The sequence below is a fragment of the Scardinius erythrophthalmus genome, assembly GCF_964197995.2.
Source record: "Scardinius erythrophthalmus genome assembly, chromosome: 5".
NCBI lineage: Eukaryota > Metazoa > Chordata > Actinopteri > Cypriniformes > Leuciscidae > Scardinius > Scardinius erythrophthalmus.
In genome coordinates, this window is record NC_138225.1 from 12961106 (window position 1) to 12980344 (window position 19239).

Below are 19239 nucleotides of genomic sequence, written 5' to 3' on the forward strand. Positions count from 1 at the left end.
TTTGTTTAGAATTTTTTAAAGATGATGAATTTTCCCAAACGGAAAAAAAGTAAAACAAATAAAACAACAACCTTCATCTTAAAATGATGCTCTTTCTTGAATCTACATTGTGTTCTGTTTCTGTTTCTCAGGCCAACAGAGAGGGAGAGGACAGAATGTTTAATCAAATCCAGACTCAGGAGTATCATGATGTACCAGGACTTTGAAAATGTCACGTCCAAAGAGGTCAGCGGGAAATGCAGAGTGCATAAAAAAACGCAGTGACATACTGACATACTGAGTGATATATTTCACGACAGACTCAAAATCATAAGTGGTCACAGGAGAAACATTTGAGACACGTTGCCACCAGGATCCAGCAATGTGTCTCGGCTGAACTCTTGTGATCAGATTTCAGGAGAATGATCTTAACTACAGTTGTAAATAGGATCTATGACATAACAGTTGTTGAGTCTGCAAGTCAATAATGATGTGTGTTTTTCCTTAGATTCGTAGTGAGCTGGAACAACAGATGAACCGCAACCTGAAAGAGTACAAAGAGTTCATAGACAATGAGATGCTGCTTATTCTTGGGCAGATGGATAAAGCCACTCTCATCTTTGACCACCTTTATCTGGTTAGTGCTGCTTTTATCAGAAAGCCACTAATAACCCTAACACCACCGTTTCCCCCTCTTTTTATTGGTTTTATCATATAATGATGAGCAAATCACATCACCCCCAGCAGACCCTACCCCAAAATTAAAAATTATCCTTGAAAATAAGGTAATTAATTATCCAAAATATAAAAATAACAAATTACATCAAATAACCAATTGGTTAAATATGTACAAAATAAAATGCAAATAAAAGCTGAAATTTTGAAGCACTTGTTTGATAAGAAGTTTGACACAGAAGTTAGTATACATTTATTAATGTAAAGCTTGTTAGTTCTGTAGAAGAGCAGATGATATTTGTCATATATGGGGCACTAGATGCCAATTTCCCTAAAAAGCCAGTGATTTGCATCGTTCATTTTTCAGGGTTCTGAATGGAATGCTTCTAATCTTGAGGAACTTCAGGAAACTGGGTGAGTTTTACCTTTTACTGGCATCCACAGTTTGTTTTCCTCCCATACTGTTTTTTCAAGAGACTTCTTCTGTAAATGGGTTAATGTTCGGTAAATGTGAAAGTTTAAGGTGAGTATGTATCATATCACCTCTTAAAGGGCAACATTTTCTCCCATTTCAGCTAAAGTTCAGAGTAAAGCAATCAAAGCACAGCAAGAAGCAGGGTGTATTTTTAGTGCCTTATTTAAAGAACAAGAATAAACTTGCATGCAATATGGATTTCTATTGTTGTCCAGATGTAATTTATGGCATCTCCTCATTTAAATTCATTGCCATTTTTAGGGTGGGCTACATCTTAAATGTTACAAGGGAAATAGACAACTTTTTCCCAGGAACATTCTGCTACCACAACATCCGAGTGTACGACGACGAGGCCACAGACTTACTGGCTCACTGGAACGAAACCTACAACTTTATTGTCAAAGCAAAGTAAGCCACTTATCTTAAAAAATAAGCAACATACTTTTCTCATTCCTTATGGTTTTTCACACCCTCCGTGCTGTTTTGTTCTGTACTCTACAGAAAGAATCAATCCAAATGCTTGGTTCACTGTAAGATGGGTGTAAGCCGCTCGGCCTCTACTGTAATAGCATATGCAATGAAAGAGAACGGCTGGACTCTGGAGAAAGCATATAACTTCGTCAAACAGAAGCGCAGTATCACCCGTCCCAATGCCAGCTTCATGAGACAGCTGGCGGAGTATGAGGGCATACTGGATGCCAGGTACAAGAGAAATTTCCTTTTTTATTGTAGTTTGGTATGTGTATTTCTTGTTAATGGTTCACCCCAAAAAAATTTTTTTTGTTCACATTTCTTTCTTCTGTGTACCAGATATTAAAGATGTCTGTTCTGTTTTTTTTTACAATAAAAGTTAGGGCCCAGTGTTGCTTTTGGACCACATTAACCATCATTGTATAGACAAGACACATAATTTATAAATAAAGAAAATTTATATTATTATTATTATTATTATTATATTATATTATATTCATTTATATAAAATAATTTATCCCCCAAAAATCAAATCGATTAATCAAAGAAACATTCTTTCCTGAAACTATATTCTTTTTTCAGTTTTGGAGAATAAAGTAAGTCACACAGGTTTGAAACGACATTTTTTTTTTTAAAGCTTTGTCTTTTTTCCTTTCAGTAAGCAGCGTCATAACCGCCTGTGGCGTCCTGATTCAGATTGCGATCACCCTGACTGTGAGCAAGCTGCTTCCCCTTGCTGTGTGAATGCAGAGACTGTGGATCACGTCACCCCTGACCCCACAAATCCCAGGGTCACCGTATGCTGTGAGCCTACCGCCCATTCCTCTCCAATTAGCCTAGATCTTGACCCCGGCCACCCACAAAACTACCACTACTACTTCCGCCGCCTGTCTGACTCAGCCCTCGACAGCAACCCTTCCACGCCTGTCCATGCACCACCTCTGGTGGATGTAGATCGTGTCTTCATCGAGGTTGCCGATGTGGAGAAAGATGCGCTTCTTGATGATGAAACCATCGAGGGGCGCGACGGCCTTCATTTACCCCATTTCGGTGTCCCAGAAGAGGGTACGACCGCTCGAACCTGTTCTCGAGGGGCGGAGCCTTTGGAGGAACTACGTCTACGTTTGGAGTTCAGCACGGTGGAGGAGGAGGATGAAGAGGAGGCTCAGAAAGAGCAAGCAGAAATGGAGGCATTAGCAGAAGGAGCAAAGAGAGGAGATGGAAATGAGGGAGGAAGGAAGGATAGTGAGGAGTTGTCAAATGAAAAGGGGATTGATCTTGCAAGCCTGAATCATCTGTGCAATGAGAACTCCAACAACAATAACCACCTCAGAACACAACAAAAGCTCACTGTAAGTTTCTCGCATGATCGCACCAAGTATTAGCACCTTGCACCATTTGCATCACATATTATTTGCATTACATAGTTTTTTCTTGTCTTTTCTTGTTCAGGAAAGTGCCCATCTGAAGCAGCATGCTAAGCCGAGGCTTGCTCCTGGTTTGTTGTTTGCTTCCAAGCCCACCCAGAGTGCTCTGTTGGAGACTAACAGACAAGGCCTTGCCCCTTTACCCCTCAACAGTGTGCCCAATATCTCTATTCAGACGCCACCCTGTGCCAACTTGCCCATGACAGCCAAGTGTGGTAAGCTTGCCTCAGATCTGTGCCTTGATGCCAATGCAATGCCCTCGGGCAATAAAGATAAGCCAGATGGCAAATCTCTTGACAAAGAAACTGAGAACCGGACTCCGATGCTTGAGGCCAAAGGGGAAGGAGATTTCAGACAGAAAGAGACTGATGCACAAGGTTCCTCTGCTCTACCCAGGAACGAGAGAGAGATGAAGGGCTTGGAGAAGGCGGAGGCCGCTTGTTCTCCACAACAACAAGAGACTCTGATGCAGCTGCAACGCTCTGGCCTTGTTCGTCGCCGAAAAGAGCGCTTGGAAAAACTCTCCGGTCTCTTCCAGGAGCGTGCACGTGCAAATGAGCAACGGGGAGCAGGTTCAGGCAAAACCGAGGATGCAACAAACAATTCCAGTGATCCAACCGACCCTTTCCACAGGCCTTTTGGAACACGGGCAGAGTTCGCTACCGAAGCAGAAGTGCCACTGACGAATGAAGTCTTGTTGGCGGTCCTCGGGTCAGGTGGCCAGACACCAGTCTCCTCCCCGCATGGTTCCACGCTCACCCGCAGCTCCAGCAGCGACAGCCTCCGCAGCGTACGCGGCAAACCAGGCCTTGTGCGTCAACGTACCCAAGAAATTGAAGCCCGAATGCGACTTGCAGGACTTACTGTACCTTCTCGACTAAAGCGTTCCAACTCTCTCGCCAAACTAGGCAGCCTCACCTTCTCATCTGAGGACTTGTGCTCCGCATGCTCCTCTGATGCAGGGACCCTTCTCATGCTATCATTGTCCCCAGAACCTGAGCACTCACTCAGCCCAGAGTGGGCCAGACCGTGGCCCTCTTCCTCGACCTCCACCAACATGGAGGTCTTCAACCAAGGCGAAGCTGGACCTGAAGAGTCCAAGAGCTGACAGCGGGCAACAGTTTTAGAGCAACAGTACCAGTTCTGCAGCGATGTTACTGAGATATTTATATTTATATATTTTTTAAACATTTCAGCCACATGGGGAAAATTGGCCATTCACAGAAGTTCTTGAGGTGAACAGATCTAACAAGTTGGGTAAACATTGTCTTCTACAAAAGAATTGCTTTCTGTTATGAATATAAAAATAATATTCAATGAATCCAAAACCTTCTGGACAGGCTCAATAGATGTGTATTGCACTGAGTGACGAACAGTTCATGAGGTTTTCACTGCTCTTCCTCTCTGCTGTTCGGAAGCAAAATAAGCACTCGCCATCCCAGAGGCCATTACTTGAAAGCGTCAAAATAGACTATTGTGTAATGTTTCCATCAGCCCACCCATTTATCGCACCATAAATCACTTAATTGTCGCCCGGTATGAGTCACAGATTCCTTCGGACATGGTCACACATTTGAAAAGGGTTTTAAAAAAAAAATCATACACCCTGCTGTGCTCATGCTTCCTGGCTGGATGGTGAAAGGAAATGGACTTTTTGCCGTGACTAGGAAAGGTTTTTTTTTTTTTTTTTTTTTTTATGTTGATGGACTCTTTTTATCATTAACAGAGCACTGATGATTCACTCACAGGTTTCAAAGTAGTACCTCATACCAGTACAGTACTGTTCGTAAACACTTCAGTCTTCACACACATCGCAGTGTGTGTGGAGGCTCATTGGGAAAGCTGATGGAGGACCACCAAAAGGAGATTTGTTTGGGATTCTTCCATCTTTTTAATACTTGATGATGGTGTTGAAAGACAATCAGAAAATCGGAGGCAACTTCAAGCTGCTGTTTTCAATCCACTGAAACGCTCATAGATGCAGTTTCTGTTCTTACGAATGTGACTGTCCATGTTGCTGTCAAAATAGCGGTAGGGTTTTGGGGAAATGTTTGGGTCACTATTACTGTTACAGTCTCTAATAGCACATACTTGTTCTTGTAGAGATTTTATATCATTGCAAACTCCTCCATAGTAGTTTCTCTAGCAGAAGAGCTGCTCCATGTCTCCAAATGTGATACAAATGAATCATTTACCCATGTAAAGAGTGACTGTTATTTTTAAAGACTTGTTCCTGAGGCAGTAGCTTTTGCAGTTTGCTGATGATTCCCACCATGTTATGGCTTTACTGTTCTAACTCTTTTTCCTGTTTGTACTCGCTGTCAGTTTTCCATAATGAAATCAAAGTAAGGTAGATTGGCCTTTTGAACCAGATCTATACAGAGGTAGATCTGAAGATGGTCACTCTGAAACAAGATCAGACAACAATCACAAAGCAAAGGTGTGACATGGTTTCAATAACTGTTAAACTGTGAGTGTGTGTCTGTGTGGGTGAATTTCACAAAAGCATGTCCAGGTCACATTTCGCCCCAAAAAATCAGAAGAGAAAAAATACATTTTAAACTATATTAAATTATATTTTGCATTTAGGAACTGAACCCCATTTTTATGACTATGAACATACAAATAACTTGTCTTTTTTTATTCTCATTGCTCTCAATGGAAATTCCCTTTTAAATTCATACTAATGCAGTGTAATAAAAATACTGCTTATACTACTGCTACTTGAATTGGCATAAAATAAAAGCCATACAACAAATATTATCTAAATAATACATCAAGAATATACTGCTTTGCAATAAAGTAACAAAATATATGTATATATATATATGTATATTTTAAGCATTACAGTAATGTTAATTTAAAAAATAGGATTCATTTGAAGCATTTAAGCAAAATATAATTCCTTGTTTTTGATTTTATAGATTTTATGTGATATTTGGGGTGAAAAGAAAAGTACCAGACATGTTTTTGACAGTGATAACCACCTCTGTGTCTGAGGACACTTGCCATACCAGTTGTTGTGATCACACAAGCTTTGATAACAAACCCATCAATCCAACTGTTTGTTCATATCCTGGTGTCAACAGCCCTTTATTTACCAATCAGTCGGCTGATTACAGCTTGAGTTAAAGTACTTGAGGTTCATTATTATGCAGCATACTTTTCCAATATTTTTTAAACTGATTTTGTACATGTATCTATGCTATCACATTGAGTTTGAGCAACAGAAATGTGAAGTTTGCGAGTGTGTGCGGTGCCTTGAACAGCGGCTACACCATTACTGTGAACTATTTATGAACACAAAACCCTTTCAGAGAATGTGTGTCGATTTAATGTTAAAAACATGAGCAGGCTCATAGTACATACACACGTCTCCGCTTCCTCACATATACACAGCAGTACACTGTATGTAAATATGTATGTTGGTCATATAACAGAATTGCTCATGGTACTTCCATCTAAAAAGTCAACTTGAATAAGTTCCTCTATTCTGTAGATGGTTGCCTGAATGATTTTTGGTTGATTGGACAAGTATCAACACTATTTAATATTCCTTCTGGGGCCTGAATATAAAATCTAAGAGGAAAAATAAGCTAGAAAGCAGTTTTCTGTCATGAACCGTTACATGCATCCTCTTGAATGTGCCCTGAACCCTCCTCTTCTCGCCGAAGTCTTTGCCATTTTGTGTCTGATGCCATATTGAGGTCAAATGTGAGTCAGAGATTACAGATTAAATGTTATTGGTTGCCTGCATTGTCTTGTGTCATCAACATCAAGTGCCTTACCCAGAAGCACTAGAGGCATTGTTCTGTGTTGACTCCCATTTGAGAATGTTGCCAGTTAAGGCAGAGGCCAATGGGTTACATGGGCACATTTTAAAGCTGGCAGACATTTTCCTACTGTACACTCCTAAATTTTATTGTTGTATAAGAGAAAATAGAAACAGATCATTGAAATTTGGCATTATTTCATTTTAATTAAAGATGAAGACACTGCAAACTCATGAAAGCTGTTAGAGTTGTCAATTTTGGGGAGGTTTTCCTTTCCAAAGGAGCAAGGAAGGATTTTATGCTTTTCAAGTATGAAGTGATAACCAAAGTTTTGTGTTGAGAATCAATATTAAATGCCACATTTGTTGATGTTGTTGCTTATGGAACCACCATAGATTCAAGCTATTTGCATGGGAGAGACAGTGGCTTTTTTTTTTTTTTTTTTTGAGAATGTTACATTGATTCTGTTCCCAAATCATCCATAGACTTTCCTCTAGTTGGATATTGAGCGTCATTTTGTGAATTAGCGATGCTGATTAATTGCGATGCTCACAAAATAGGAGCGCTCGCTTCTCCTCACCAGGTCACCATTGTTTTCATTATTAAGTATGCAGTAATTTTTTCTTCTTTTTTTGTACTGCAGATTTGCTGTAGTTTCAATGCATATTGCACTTTGTACATTTTGTTGATGTACTGTATGTGTTTATTATGGGAATAAACTTTTTCATGCAATCTTTGTTTGTTTTTCTTGTCATGTTTGCTACATTTACTGGCAAAATACTTTAATCTAGGCCATTTAAGACTCTTTTTTGATTGGTTAACGCACTCTACTATAGTATTATGACATCATAGAGTGCCATCTGTGCTCAGTATATTCTGGCATGGTTGTGCAGTTAGATCAGCCAGCTTATGCAACTACAGGCTAGACCTCCTTGCTCGCATGACGAGGTTTTATTGCAGGCTTTGAGGTTGTAAGAGGGTGGTTAATGGCCTTCAAGTCTTCTCAGAATAAGTGCATATGATCGGTCTGTGAATTTAATTTTCTCGCTAATATAGGGGTGAAATGCAGCTGGTACTTTACAACTGGTCTTTTGTAAAGAAATAAAGTTATGTTAATGGACAGATCAGTGAGGAAGCAGAAAATGCATGATCATTGTCCTTTATGATCAAAGGATGGAGATAAATGATCATGATTTTATTTTGTATTGATGCGCTAGTTATTGATAAGGTAAGTAAGTGTCCCTAACAAGTATATGGACACTTTTGTCACAGTTAAAAAATGTCTGATGACACAGAAAATATCCAACAATAATGTATGTGTTTATCTTTTAAAACCTACAGTAACAAAACCTATTTTGATTCAAAATGTGTGCTTGTGCTCACCAAGGCTGCATTTATTTGACCAAAAATACAAAAAATAAATAAATAAATAATAATATTGTAAATTTAAAAAAGTTGTTTTGGTTTATTTAAAAAAAAAGTAATATTGTAAAATATTATTGCAAATTTAAATATTAAATATTTTCTATTATAATATATTTTAAAATGTACTTTGTGTTGGCAAAGCAAAATTTTCAGCATCATTACTCCAGTCTTCAGTGTATCGTGTATCTTCAGAAATCATTATAATATGCTGATTTGGTGCTCTGTATTTTTGTGAAAACCATGATACATTTTTTAGGGTTCTAGATCTTTTTTCTAGTTCTAGTTCTATTTACTTATTATAATTGCCACTTGGTTTGATATTTAGTTATAATGTATAATGACATCATACATTTATAAGTGTGGCTGAAATGGGACCTGTGAAATAAATATGTCCTCCTGATGGTCTTTCAGAAGGAGTCACCAAGTTCTTCCACAGAAGCCTCCGATTCCACCTCTGTGTGGCCTGTTTTCTCTCTTCAGTCTCAATGTCTGGTGAACTGTGTGCTGAAGTCATTTGTCCTTTATTATCTAAGAGAAAACGAGAGCATCCTGTTATGATCATTGCCATGGTGACCAGTCGCATAACAGGAAGATTTATAAGGCTTTGTTCCCATGTATTTGCAGCTTCTTTTCGTGCAAACTTTAGTCAGTATCTCTCTATCCGATCACAGTTTCTACTCCCCTTCTGTGAATTATATCAGGAAACTTCTAAACTTTGGCCATGGAGACTGGTACACGGCTGTAATACTGATAAAGTGGTACCATACTGATACCATGCTCTCCTCACGTCCTGTATCTCTGTTACCATGACTATCAGTGTCTCAGTTTACACTAGAGGTCCAGGGTAGTTGTCTTTACGTTCACTGCTATTTTGAGAAAAGCACAGAGCCGCAAGACAGTCAGTCACACTATTACTTTGTATCATTGCACCCTTGGTGGAATGTGTGTAGGTTTTGATCAAAGGAGCGTAGCTTAAAAAAGCTCCCTGAACAATTTAATCTGTAAATACAAAGAACTAAATTAAACACAGAGGGAGCGATTCTTAAGGACATTAAACTGAGAATGGCTATGAAGTTGACACATTAACAGTAAGAGGATATAAACCGTACAGATAACAGCTCAGTTAACCTGCTGTGGGATAAAAGAGGAGTATGGTTATGTCATGTTTTGGTGCTGAATAAGGGCCTTTGCTTTGAGAAAAAATAAAATGAAGGCCTTAGGACGGTGGCAGATCTGTTGTTAATAATAGTAATAATAAGTCATACATTTGTTTAAAGGCACAGTTTACCTACAATTGAAAATTCTGTCATAATTTACTCACCCTCATGTCATTTTAAACTAGGAGTGTAACGGATCGCAGGATGATATGGACCAGGTCCAGGCCTCATGGTTCGGCACGCATGCGATTCGCAGATCAATTGCTAAGTTTAACCATCATAGAGTGAAAGTTTATCATTTGCACGTGTTTTTTCTTGACAATTACACATCCAAGCGATTTTAAACCTTTAAAGCGCAAAGAGGCGAAAGAAAACTAAATTCGTGCACTGTTATCTGAGAGAAATGCCCGAAGCACGCGCAAACATATGGCGCGTTTCAGATAGCGCACAAACACCGAATTGATTCCTCTTTTGCTTCTCTTAAAGTGACAGCAGCCTATAAATATCTGCTGCTGTCATTAATGTTAATCAAACAACAAAACATCTTTAACAAAGACTAATCTATATTTAATTTATACTGTGAACACTATTGTTATTTTACATATCTTACCTGATTACTACTGTTAGACCTTTTTGTAACTTTATCTATGCTTGAAATTTGTGTATTTGACTGTTCACTTGTCATTAATAAAGTTTAATTTTTTTTTCTGACATATCAAAGAACTTGGGCTATAAGTAATAAATGAAAATTAAAGTAAAAAAACATAATTTGACCCGAATCGTGAGTTTAGTGATCCGTTGCACAACTAGGTAAGATCTTCACATTGTTCTTTTCCATATCAAGGACTGTCAAGCTTCAAAAAGTCGTTGTTCAATTACAGTCTTTGACATTTCTGTCAATTCTCATTCATGTCATTTGAATATACCCATTTTCCAATTTGCATTGACATCATTTGGTGACATCAAACCTACCGGTACACTGAAAAACAAAATCATGTAGAATAAACAAGAAATTGCTTGTAAATTTCACAATTACAAAGAAATTTCGAAGTAGAAAAACTATTATCTGTTATTTTTACATCTTCAAAAAAGAATTTCTTACAGTGTTGGAATGACTCTCATTTCCTATTATCAAGTCATTTTTTATGGTGCTTTTCCTCATTTTTCACCTCCCTGGTCCCCATCCATTTTCATGGTATGGAAAATAGCAGTGTGAACATTCTGCTAAACATCTCCTTTTGTGTTGCGCAGTAGAAAGGAGATCATACAGGGTAAGCAAATTATGATAAAAATGTCATTTCTGGGTGAACTGTTCTTTGAATATCTTCCTGAATCTGAAAGTTGTTGTGCTTCTACACTGGGACTGACTTACTGCATTAGGCAAATGTATCTGTGACATCATGAGAGTAATAAAAGCCCATTTGCCAGCAGAACTCAGCCAGAACATCCATCCATCAAACAAAGAGTGGTCTTGTCCTGGAGTTACGGTGCAGACACGGGAGTATCGGTGAGTATCCACTTCTTTACTTGAGACAAATTGTTCCCATAGAAGTTGATTCCGTGGTGTGCCGTCCATTGAGTTGGACAAGTTGCTTGGGTTTTTAATTTAAACACTTGTTTATTGAGACAATAAAACTTTCTGAGACAGTGAAGAGATGTTTCATATAGTTGTTGTTCAGTCCTTTTCGATTCTGCATGCATGGGAGAGGCAGCGAGCCACAAGGAAATCAAGTGACTTGCCTTAAGTGTCAGGGTGGCGGATGCAGCACAATGGAGCAGTTGTGGAGGTTTAAGATGAGATGGCCTTCTAGGGAATCCTGTCGGTGTCTGCGAGCGCTTTACAGAGAAGTAAATGAGGAAAATGGACTGGTAAAAGTTTGATAAATGATATACCATCCCATTAAACAATAACTCTCTGATTTATAAACCAAAGGTCTTACAAAGATAAAACTTCGAGGAAGTTATAAAGAGCTTTTAATATTGAGCAATGAGACAATGCAATGGCTTTGTGAGCAAATCAATTGTCTATTCTAGTCTGTCCCAGGACAGAATTGAAAACATCACTGTGTAGCCACGTTTCAACTTTGCTATGACAAGGACGCCTCTAGTTCTGTGTGTGAGTTCCTGTAAATGTGTTTGTTGAGGGCTCTCAAGAACTAGAGAGTGAAGCAGATGAACACGAAACACATGGTCACTGTAGTGACTCCTTTATTTTGTACGTTTTCTACATTCACAAATGTAGAAAAATTCTATCTGCGCTTAAAATTTAAGTAGATAATTCTCAAAAAACCTGTTGCATTTGTGTGCCGTGCACTGTAAAAATTGAACAGTTGGATCAACTTCAAAAAATTACTTCAATTGGTAACACCTAAAGAAATTAAGTTTTCTCAACTTAAATTATCACGTTTTATCGTGAAAAATGTGATAATTTAAGTTGAGTAAACTTAATTTCTTTAGGTGTTACCAATTGAAGTAATTTTTTTAAGTTGATCCAACTGTTCACTTTTTACAGTGTGTGTGTCTTCATGAATATTAAAATACAGGATGCACAAGTTAGTCATATTATTTGATAGAATTAACTGTCTGATATGAGATGCAAGACCAATTTTTTAAGTAAAATCTTCACTGAACTTCAGCCCTAAAACAAACACTACTGTTCAAAAGTTTAGGGTTTGTAAGATTTTTTGTAATGTTTTTGAAAGAAGTCTCTTGTAAATGCAAGGCTGCATTTAGGCTATTTGATCAAAATGCTGTAAAAACAGCATATGCTGTGATATATTACTACAATTTAAAATAACTGATTTTAAAGTATTTTAAAAAGTTGTGCTGCATAGAGCCATGCATTTTTTTCAGGATTCATTGATGAACAGAAAATATATGAATGCGAATATATGAATTTACTGAATATTGAAATATGCATGTCTTTACTGTCACTTTTGATCAATTTATTGTGTCCTTGATGAACAAATTAAAAAGAATTTTCTATTATGTTCATGCTGCTTTTGTTCCAGGGGGAGAGGAGACATTGACAGATGAGAAGAGGAATCAGAGATTTTTTTGGGAGATGTACAGACAGGAAATAGATAGGAAGTGTGACCCAAAGTAAGATTTCATCAGTGGCTTTCATGAGCCTGTAAGCCCTTTAAATGATGTGTGACAGAGCGCAGGCTTATGTGCCAATGTGTGTCTCGGGATTGAATTGCCTGACGCACTCATCTTCCTCAACATTGCTGTCAGCAGCATGAAGCCAAATGCCTCTTTTTCTGAAAACTTTCAGATCCCTTTTAACTCTACAGTGTACTGCTTTAAATGTTTATACTGGACATAGCATCATATTTATCCCCAAATACTTTCAGAATGGATTGATAGGTTGGCTGATTGATTGTTTGATTAATTGATGTAATGTCTAGGTGTGAAAATGTACAGTACTTTCTAAGAGGACTGTGACTGACAGTGTTTTACAGGAGAGCTCCTGCAAAGTCTTGTGACTCTAATTGGTGTTCCTGCTGACAGTAGAGTTCATGTAACGAGACAAGCATGAACAGTCAATGGCTGCTCAGATATGCTGTAGTCACAAGACACTGAGGAAAGAAACACTGTTCCCACCAAAGTCAAGGTTCAAGTAAAATACACTCAGCTATTTCATTTGGTTAGTTTTGCACAATGGTGAATAGTCATGATCATTTTACTCAGTTACTATGCCAAAGTGTTTCATTGTTTTAAAAAAATATAAATTTTAATGTTTGAAGTGAAAAAAAAAAGAAAAATCAAGAGAGACATGATATCCAATTTGTGAATGAATCATTCTTTTGAGCCGCTTCTTTTTGATGCGATTCACAAATTGCACTGAACAATTCTGTTGTGAATTCAACTGATCCGATTGCAGCAATTAACAACTCACCGATTCAGTGATCTGGTTAGAGCAAGTCTCGTTAACGAGCAACCGAATTGGTGTGGTCTCATTCAAAATGAGCAAGAACATATGACTCTTTTCTCTCAAAGCAATAAAAAACAAGTTAACATCATGAAAAAAAAAAAAAGATCCTCAAAGCTTGAGTGTGCTGACACCTCATTATTCATAACAATGCCATACTGAGCTCTAATCTACTTAAGCTCAGTGCCTTGGTAAATCATAATTCTGAAAAAAAGTCATAAATTATGATCTTTTTATGTCATATTATGTCAATTATATAATTTTTAGATTTTGTATCTAATAATTATGAATTTGTATGTGTAACCGGTCTTACTCGAACCGCTCCAAGTGGGACTTACTTATACTCAAGTTAAATTTTAAAAGGTGTGCTTTTACTTTTACTGGCACTATTTCCACAGGGAATCTGTATTTTAATGAGCAGTTAATACCTGAGACAATAAGTCTTTCATTGCCAATAAATAAGATAAGGAAGACAGAGCAAAAAAAAAAACAGAACAAGTCATGTTTGCCTGTGATTGACATCCGAAATGACAAGTATAGAAAGAAAGGTGAAAGAGACAGTTAGTTGGTATAAAACTGTGTACAGGGGAGTGAAAGTGTGGGAGAATTTCAGATAAACACTGGCATAACCTGCATGCCAGAGTCATGCCATCATCAACATCTTGTGGTCCGCCACAATACACTGCCAGTAACATCTCTCTCTCTCTCTTTTTTCCACAGAATGGGACAAAACCAGGGCAAGGAGGGGGAGCCAGTGCAGGACAACAGCTCTGCAGGACCAGAGGAAAAGGGACCGAGCCCAGACCCTGGGGGGGCAACAGAGGAAGGAAATCCAACCATTGAGACTGACGATGTCGGGACAGATGAGGAGAAAGCAGCCGCTGGAAGGTTGGATGGAGGCCCAGGCAGGGAGTCACCATCACCTACACCAGAGCACAGTTTGGATTCTCTTGATAAGGTGTGTGCTCCCACGGATGCGGGGGTTGTGGAGGGAGGGGATGGTGAGAAAGTGGGAGGAAGAAAGAGTAGTGAGGAAGGCAGGGCTGAACCGCTGGCTCCACAGCAGCTGAATGGAATCACACAGTCTGACAGCTGCCTGCAAGGCACATGGAAGGCTGGTGAACCTGATCACGAGAGAAAAGGCTCGGAGAGTATGCTGGAAGACTATCTAGAACATCAGGAAAACCTTGGGTGTGACTTTCCTGGTAAAGACAAAGCTGAAAGTGCTCACGAAGGAGAAAACAGGAGTAAGAAGTGTGCTTCCTATGTAAAGGACGAAATGGAATCTGTTTGTGGAGATGACGACAAGCTAACGTGCCAGGAAGGGGACAGAAAACTAGATACTGATGCTGTGGTGACAAATGCAGGGCCTACTTGGGAGATTCTGGAATGGAAGGACATTTCAAAACCATGTGGTGGGGACGCCAACACCAACGTTCCGGTTCAAGACAAAGCTTTGGTCATTACCGAAAATGTAGAGTTGAAGACCAGCATGACTGAATCACAAAACAAGAGGCCGTTTAACAAGCCCAGCACATCAAACCTCGTGATGAACTCACAAATGGAGACATCAAAGGACATTACTGAGGCAATACAGCAAGTCAAAGAAGGAATACGGGAGAAGTCGCCAGAGAATCCAGATAAGGTTGTAACAGAAACCCCAAAAGCTGAACATTCTTCCCCGAAGAACGTCGAAACCCAGGGGCGGTCTATGAAAGATGTCTGCGGAGCCAGAGAAAACGTTACTTGGTGTCAGCCAACAGATGATGTCATGAAGACCAGATTTACTAGTTCATCGCTGGCAGGTGTGGATTTACAAAACAAAGCTGTGAGCCTAGAACGAGCGCAAAGCCCAGAGGACCTCAGCCCCTTAGAAGTGGCATCCAAGTCACCTCAGGGTCGCGCTGAGAGCCATCGACAAATATCTGCAGGCGAATTCACACAGGATGAGCTTCAGAAAGAAAGGCAATTTAATGTGTCAGACTTGGAGAGCCCTAGGACAAAGGAACCTTCACTTGAGAGATCACCCGCTGGAGTTCATAAAAATAAAGATGGCATAAGAGAGACTGAAGAAAGAGAAAATCTGGAATCTGCTTCAAAGGGTCTCCATCGTTCCCATGCGAAGAAATCCGAGATAAAAGATCTTTCTCTGCGTGGAACAGAAACGGAAGAGGGTTGTTTTGTGACATCTAATATTGCCAGTGTAAGTATGCTGGGTGAAAACAAACCCTGGCTACAAAGCTATGAAGATGAGAAATGTATTACATTCTCTGGAGCCATTACGGATTCATACCCCCCTTCTAAATCTGATGTTCAAGTTATGCAAAAAGATGAAAAAGAGGATTCCCCTCTTTCAGCAAAGGCCAAAGTACACACAGAGATAAGTCTAGAGTGGTTTCTGGCAGAAATGAGTCCACATACAGTGATACGAACCGTTCCAGAGACAGTGAAGGATACTAAACATAGGATGGATCCAGAAAATACCTCTTCTTTAAGTGCAGTGATTGATGTAGAAGATGCTACTAAACAGCAGAGATTAGAGAGAGATGCTAACGCTAACTCGGGCGACATGACAACATCAGAGAGAGACAAGGTCAGCAAGTCTAATCAGAATACCATCAGCTCAAAAACGGACGTGCGTAAGGAAACATCTGCAAATACTTTCATCTCTGAGCTCATTGCTGGTCCTGAGACAGCTTCAAATCCCATAGATGACAGGCTGGGCATGGACAAGAAAACAGAAGTCACTCTGTCTGGTTCTTCTCAACAAGAGCATTGTTTTTTGAATATTTCAACAAATGCATCAACCTATTCCACTGTAAGCCAGACAGATATTTCCGATCAGGTCCAGGATGGTTGCATTGCAGGATCTGCATTAGCAGACAGTGCAGCAAACACATCTGCTGCACAAGATGTGCAACATTCCTCCTCCATGTGCAACCTAATAAGTATGCAAGCTAACGAGAAACAAGATAAAGAGCAGAACAAGCTGTTGACACATGCACATTTTCATGCGTTAGAGGAAAAACATTTAAGCATGCTTGACATCAAGCACGCAATGGAAAGCGGCCTGACCACCATCATGGAACCACCGCAGGGTGCACAGAAAAGACATGTTTCAGATATGATAAAAGAAACTATTGAGTTGCAGAAGAAGATGAAGGAGTGGACCAAGCCAGCTGATGCCCGGGTTGATCTGACCTTAGATCCAGCACAGTCTGTGAAAGTATCACAGATAAAAGCAGCATTTGATCAACCAAAGAAATCACCCGACAAATCACTAGAGAGAAAACCTTCAGTGAGAAAAGGTAGGAACATTTCTCAGAAGGAAGTTGTTTATGTAATGCAAGGACCCCTTGCTTGGCAGATAGAGAGATGGAGCAGAAACTCCCTGAGTTGCAATGTGTTTCATATTAAACCAGACCTATATGATATGCTTGCACTATCTATCTATCTATCTATCTATCTATCTATCTATCTATCTATCTATCTATCTATCTATCTATCTATCTATCTATCTATCTATCTATCTATCTATCTATCTATCTATCTATCTATCGTTCGTTCGTTATGCAGGAAATAATGAAATTGTTAATTTCAGCATAATGGTGCCATCTTGTGGCAATTTCAGTACAGGAAAATCAACCTCAACATATAGGTTGTATCACTGTTGGGGGGAAAAAGCCAAATAACTATCCAAAATTAATTGTGTTTAGAGCTCGCTGTGTTATCACTATGATACTATCAACTTACCAATCGATGTAACTTAGTGTTCGCTGACTTCACTAAATGTATGACGTCCTCAGCGCTAAACTGGTTCTACTAGTAAGCGCATTCACGTCGACAACGTCGTCCACTGACTCCACACACTCAAGTTCATACCTGTTTACGCTCTGTGTGGGCAGGGCTAAAATTAGTATGTTCTGTGATTGGTGATCTTTGACGCCACTCATTGCCCCTATATCTAATCACGTTCTTTGTGGGGCGGAGAAAACAAAACAAGGCGTGGCTTCCGGCGAGTCTCGGACAAGTTGAGTGTGAGGCAGAGACATAGGGAACATTCGCGCGATCAGGGAGTGCTGCTGTAGAAAGCAAAATTAAAGTCGGGCTTGGAAATATTTTTTTCTACGACAGCTGAGAAGGTAAGAATAGGCGCAAACTCAATCTGTTACGTAATTTTTATAACATGAGGCAAAGGCTGTATTGGTGTGCGTAAGTTTAAGAATCTGCTGTCCATGCGAAAGGGATCATGGCAGCGTGGATCAGGCCAGATGGGCTGATCTGCAATGCTCAAAACGGGGATTGCTTTAACAAATTCATGTTTCATATCTGAACTGAACTGCCATGCTTTCAGGGTGGATATGTAATGCTTTGATTTGTATGGATGGATGGATTAAATAACCCATTTGCCTCTGTGTTTGTGGGAAGCAAACCGCTGCTGCATCTGGCTCTCTTTTATAAGTTTAGAATATTTGAATTAATAATAATTGTAGTAATAATATAGAATGTTGGAAACATAACTTTTTTGTTTTAAATTTGTTAGTGTATAATGTTGTAGTCTTTGATTTGAAATCACTAGTGTGAAATGTTCGAATATTTATTTGCTGGTCACATTAGAGGAACAGAGAGCGAGTGATCACTGAACAAATAAAGCTAAAGTTTAGCCACTTTAATTTGCCACACAAGCCAATGTGATATAGCTTAATTTTTTGACAACGCCTATCTTGGTTAAGTTGTTGGAACTGTCAGTCTAGTCTGGTTTGTCCTGTATTCACTGCTCAGAGCAATAATGAAAGTTTATGTCAGTATCACAGAAGTGTCAAGCCTAGGGACAAGTGATCTCCAGCAGATATGCAGAGTCATCAAATTATTTTAATAAATTATTTTAGTATGCAGAGGGAAATGTAGAGAAATATAAGGTAACATGTCAGTGGGCAAGACTTGTTTAAATCAGTTGGTTTATCTTGTAGGTTTGGATTATCTTGTCATATCTGAGAGGGCGGATGCATTATAAACCATTTTTGAAACTTAAAGGGATAGTTCACCCAAAGATAAGATAAAGATCATATAAAGCAAACAAAAATTGGACTAAACCGCTCAATTCATATGGATTAGTTTGACGACCTCTTTATGAACTTTTTGAAGCGTCAAAGTGGTAGTTGCGTAGTTGTCAATGGAGGGACAGAAAGCTCTCAGATTTCAACAAAAAGATCTTCATTTGTTTTCCAAAGATGAGCGAAAGTCTTACGGGCTCGGAACGACAAGAGGGTGAGTAAATGATGACAGAATTTTCATTTTTGGGTGAACTAACCCTTAATACAATGTGATGTCTGTGTGGAGGGTTTCTTAAAGGTGCACTCAGTAATTAACTTTTTACACAAAGAAATGAACAGAACTATTAAGAAATGTCATTGGTATGATGATACACGTGGTATGAAGACTCAAGTCAATATCAGTCTTCTAGAAAAAGCAGTTTTATTCTACATGGAGTAGGTCGCCCCTTTATGGGTGCTGCCATGTTGACATCACACGATTGGTCTTGTCGTGACGGAGCCTCTAATAATAATGCGTTTAACGTAAAACGGAGCTGAGATTGAGAATAGAAGTGGGGCATTTTTTTAAAATCTGAATAAAAACAAGATAAAAGTGAGCAGAATTTGCTGAGTGTGCCTTTCATGCTATGTGGTTTCAGGTTAAAGTTTTTATTTTTAAAGAAATATTATAGCCTTCCATTTTCTTTAGAAGCACTTTCTTTTTTCTATGATTGCAAGAATGTTGAAATGGCAAAATGCTGCTTTAATTTCAGTTAGAAATACAATAGCCTTTGGTTGTTTGGTTAATATTGTTCCATTCAGCATGACTCAACCTCAGGTTACTCTCTGTCTCTAATTTTATTGTACTTTTTACTTCTCGAATTAACCTT

General features: G+C 39.0%; 2 protein-coding genes across 5 annotated transcripts in view; both read left to right on the top strand.

Annotated features, from left to right (window-relative positions):
• ssh1a (slingshot protein phosphatase 1a) overlaps positions 1–5551 on the top strand; it is a 36874-nt gene extending 31323 nt beyond the window's left edge. For both annotated transcript variants that reach the window (XM_081366065.1, XM_081366066.1), the window contains 7 exons: positions 132–225; positions 488–616; positions 1022–1068; positions 1391–1537; positions 1631–1831; positions 2259–2952; positions 3053–5551. In XM_081366065.1, coding sequence (XP_081222191.1) covers positions 132–225; positions 488–616; positions 1022–1068; positions 1391–1537; positions 1631–1831; positions 2259–2952; positions 3053–4135 — 2395 coding nt within the window. In that variant the 3' untranslated portion in view covers positions 4136–5551. The remainder of the gene's footprint in view (positions 1–131; positions 226–487; positions 617–1021; positions 1069–1390; positions 1538–1630; positions 1832–2258; positions 2953–3052) is intronic.
• Positions 5552–12414: 6863 nt separating this feature from the next.
• The window catches only part of coro1ca (coronin, actin binding protein, 1Ca), a 50834-nt gene continuing 44009 nt past the window's right edge, over positions 12415–19239 (top strand). Inside the window, exons 1-2 of one of the 3 annotated variants that reach the window (XM_081366061.1) lie at positions 12415–12484; positions 14037–16624. In XM_081366061.1, coding sequence (XP_081222187.1) covers positions 12447–12484; positions 14037–16624 — 2626 coding nt within the window. In that variant the 5' untranslated portion in view covers positions 12415–12446. Of the gene's footprint in view, positions 12485–14036; positions 16625–17305; positions 17459–18547; positions 18585–19239 lie in introns of those variants that run through there. The other 2 variants (XM_081366062.1, XM_081366064.1) reach the window with 2 other exon arrangements.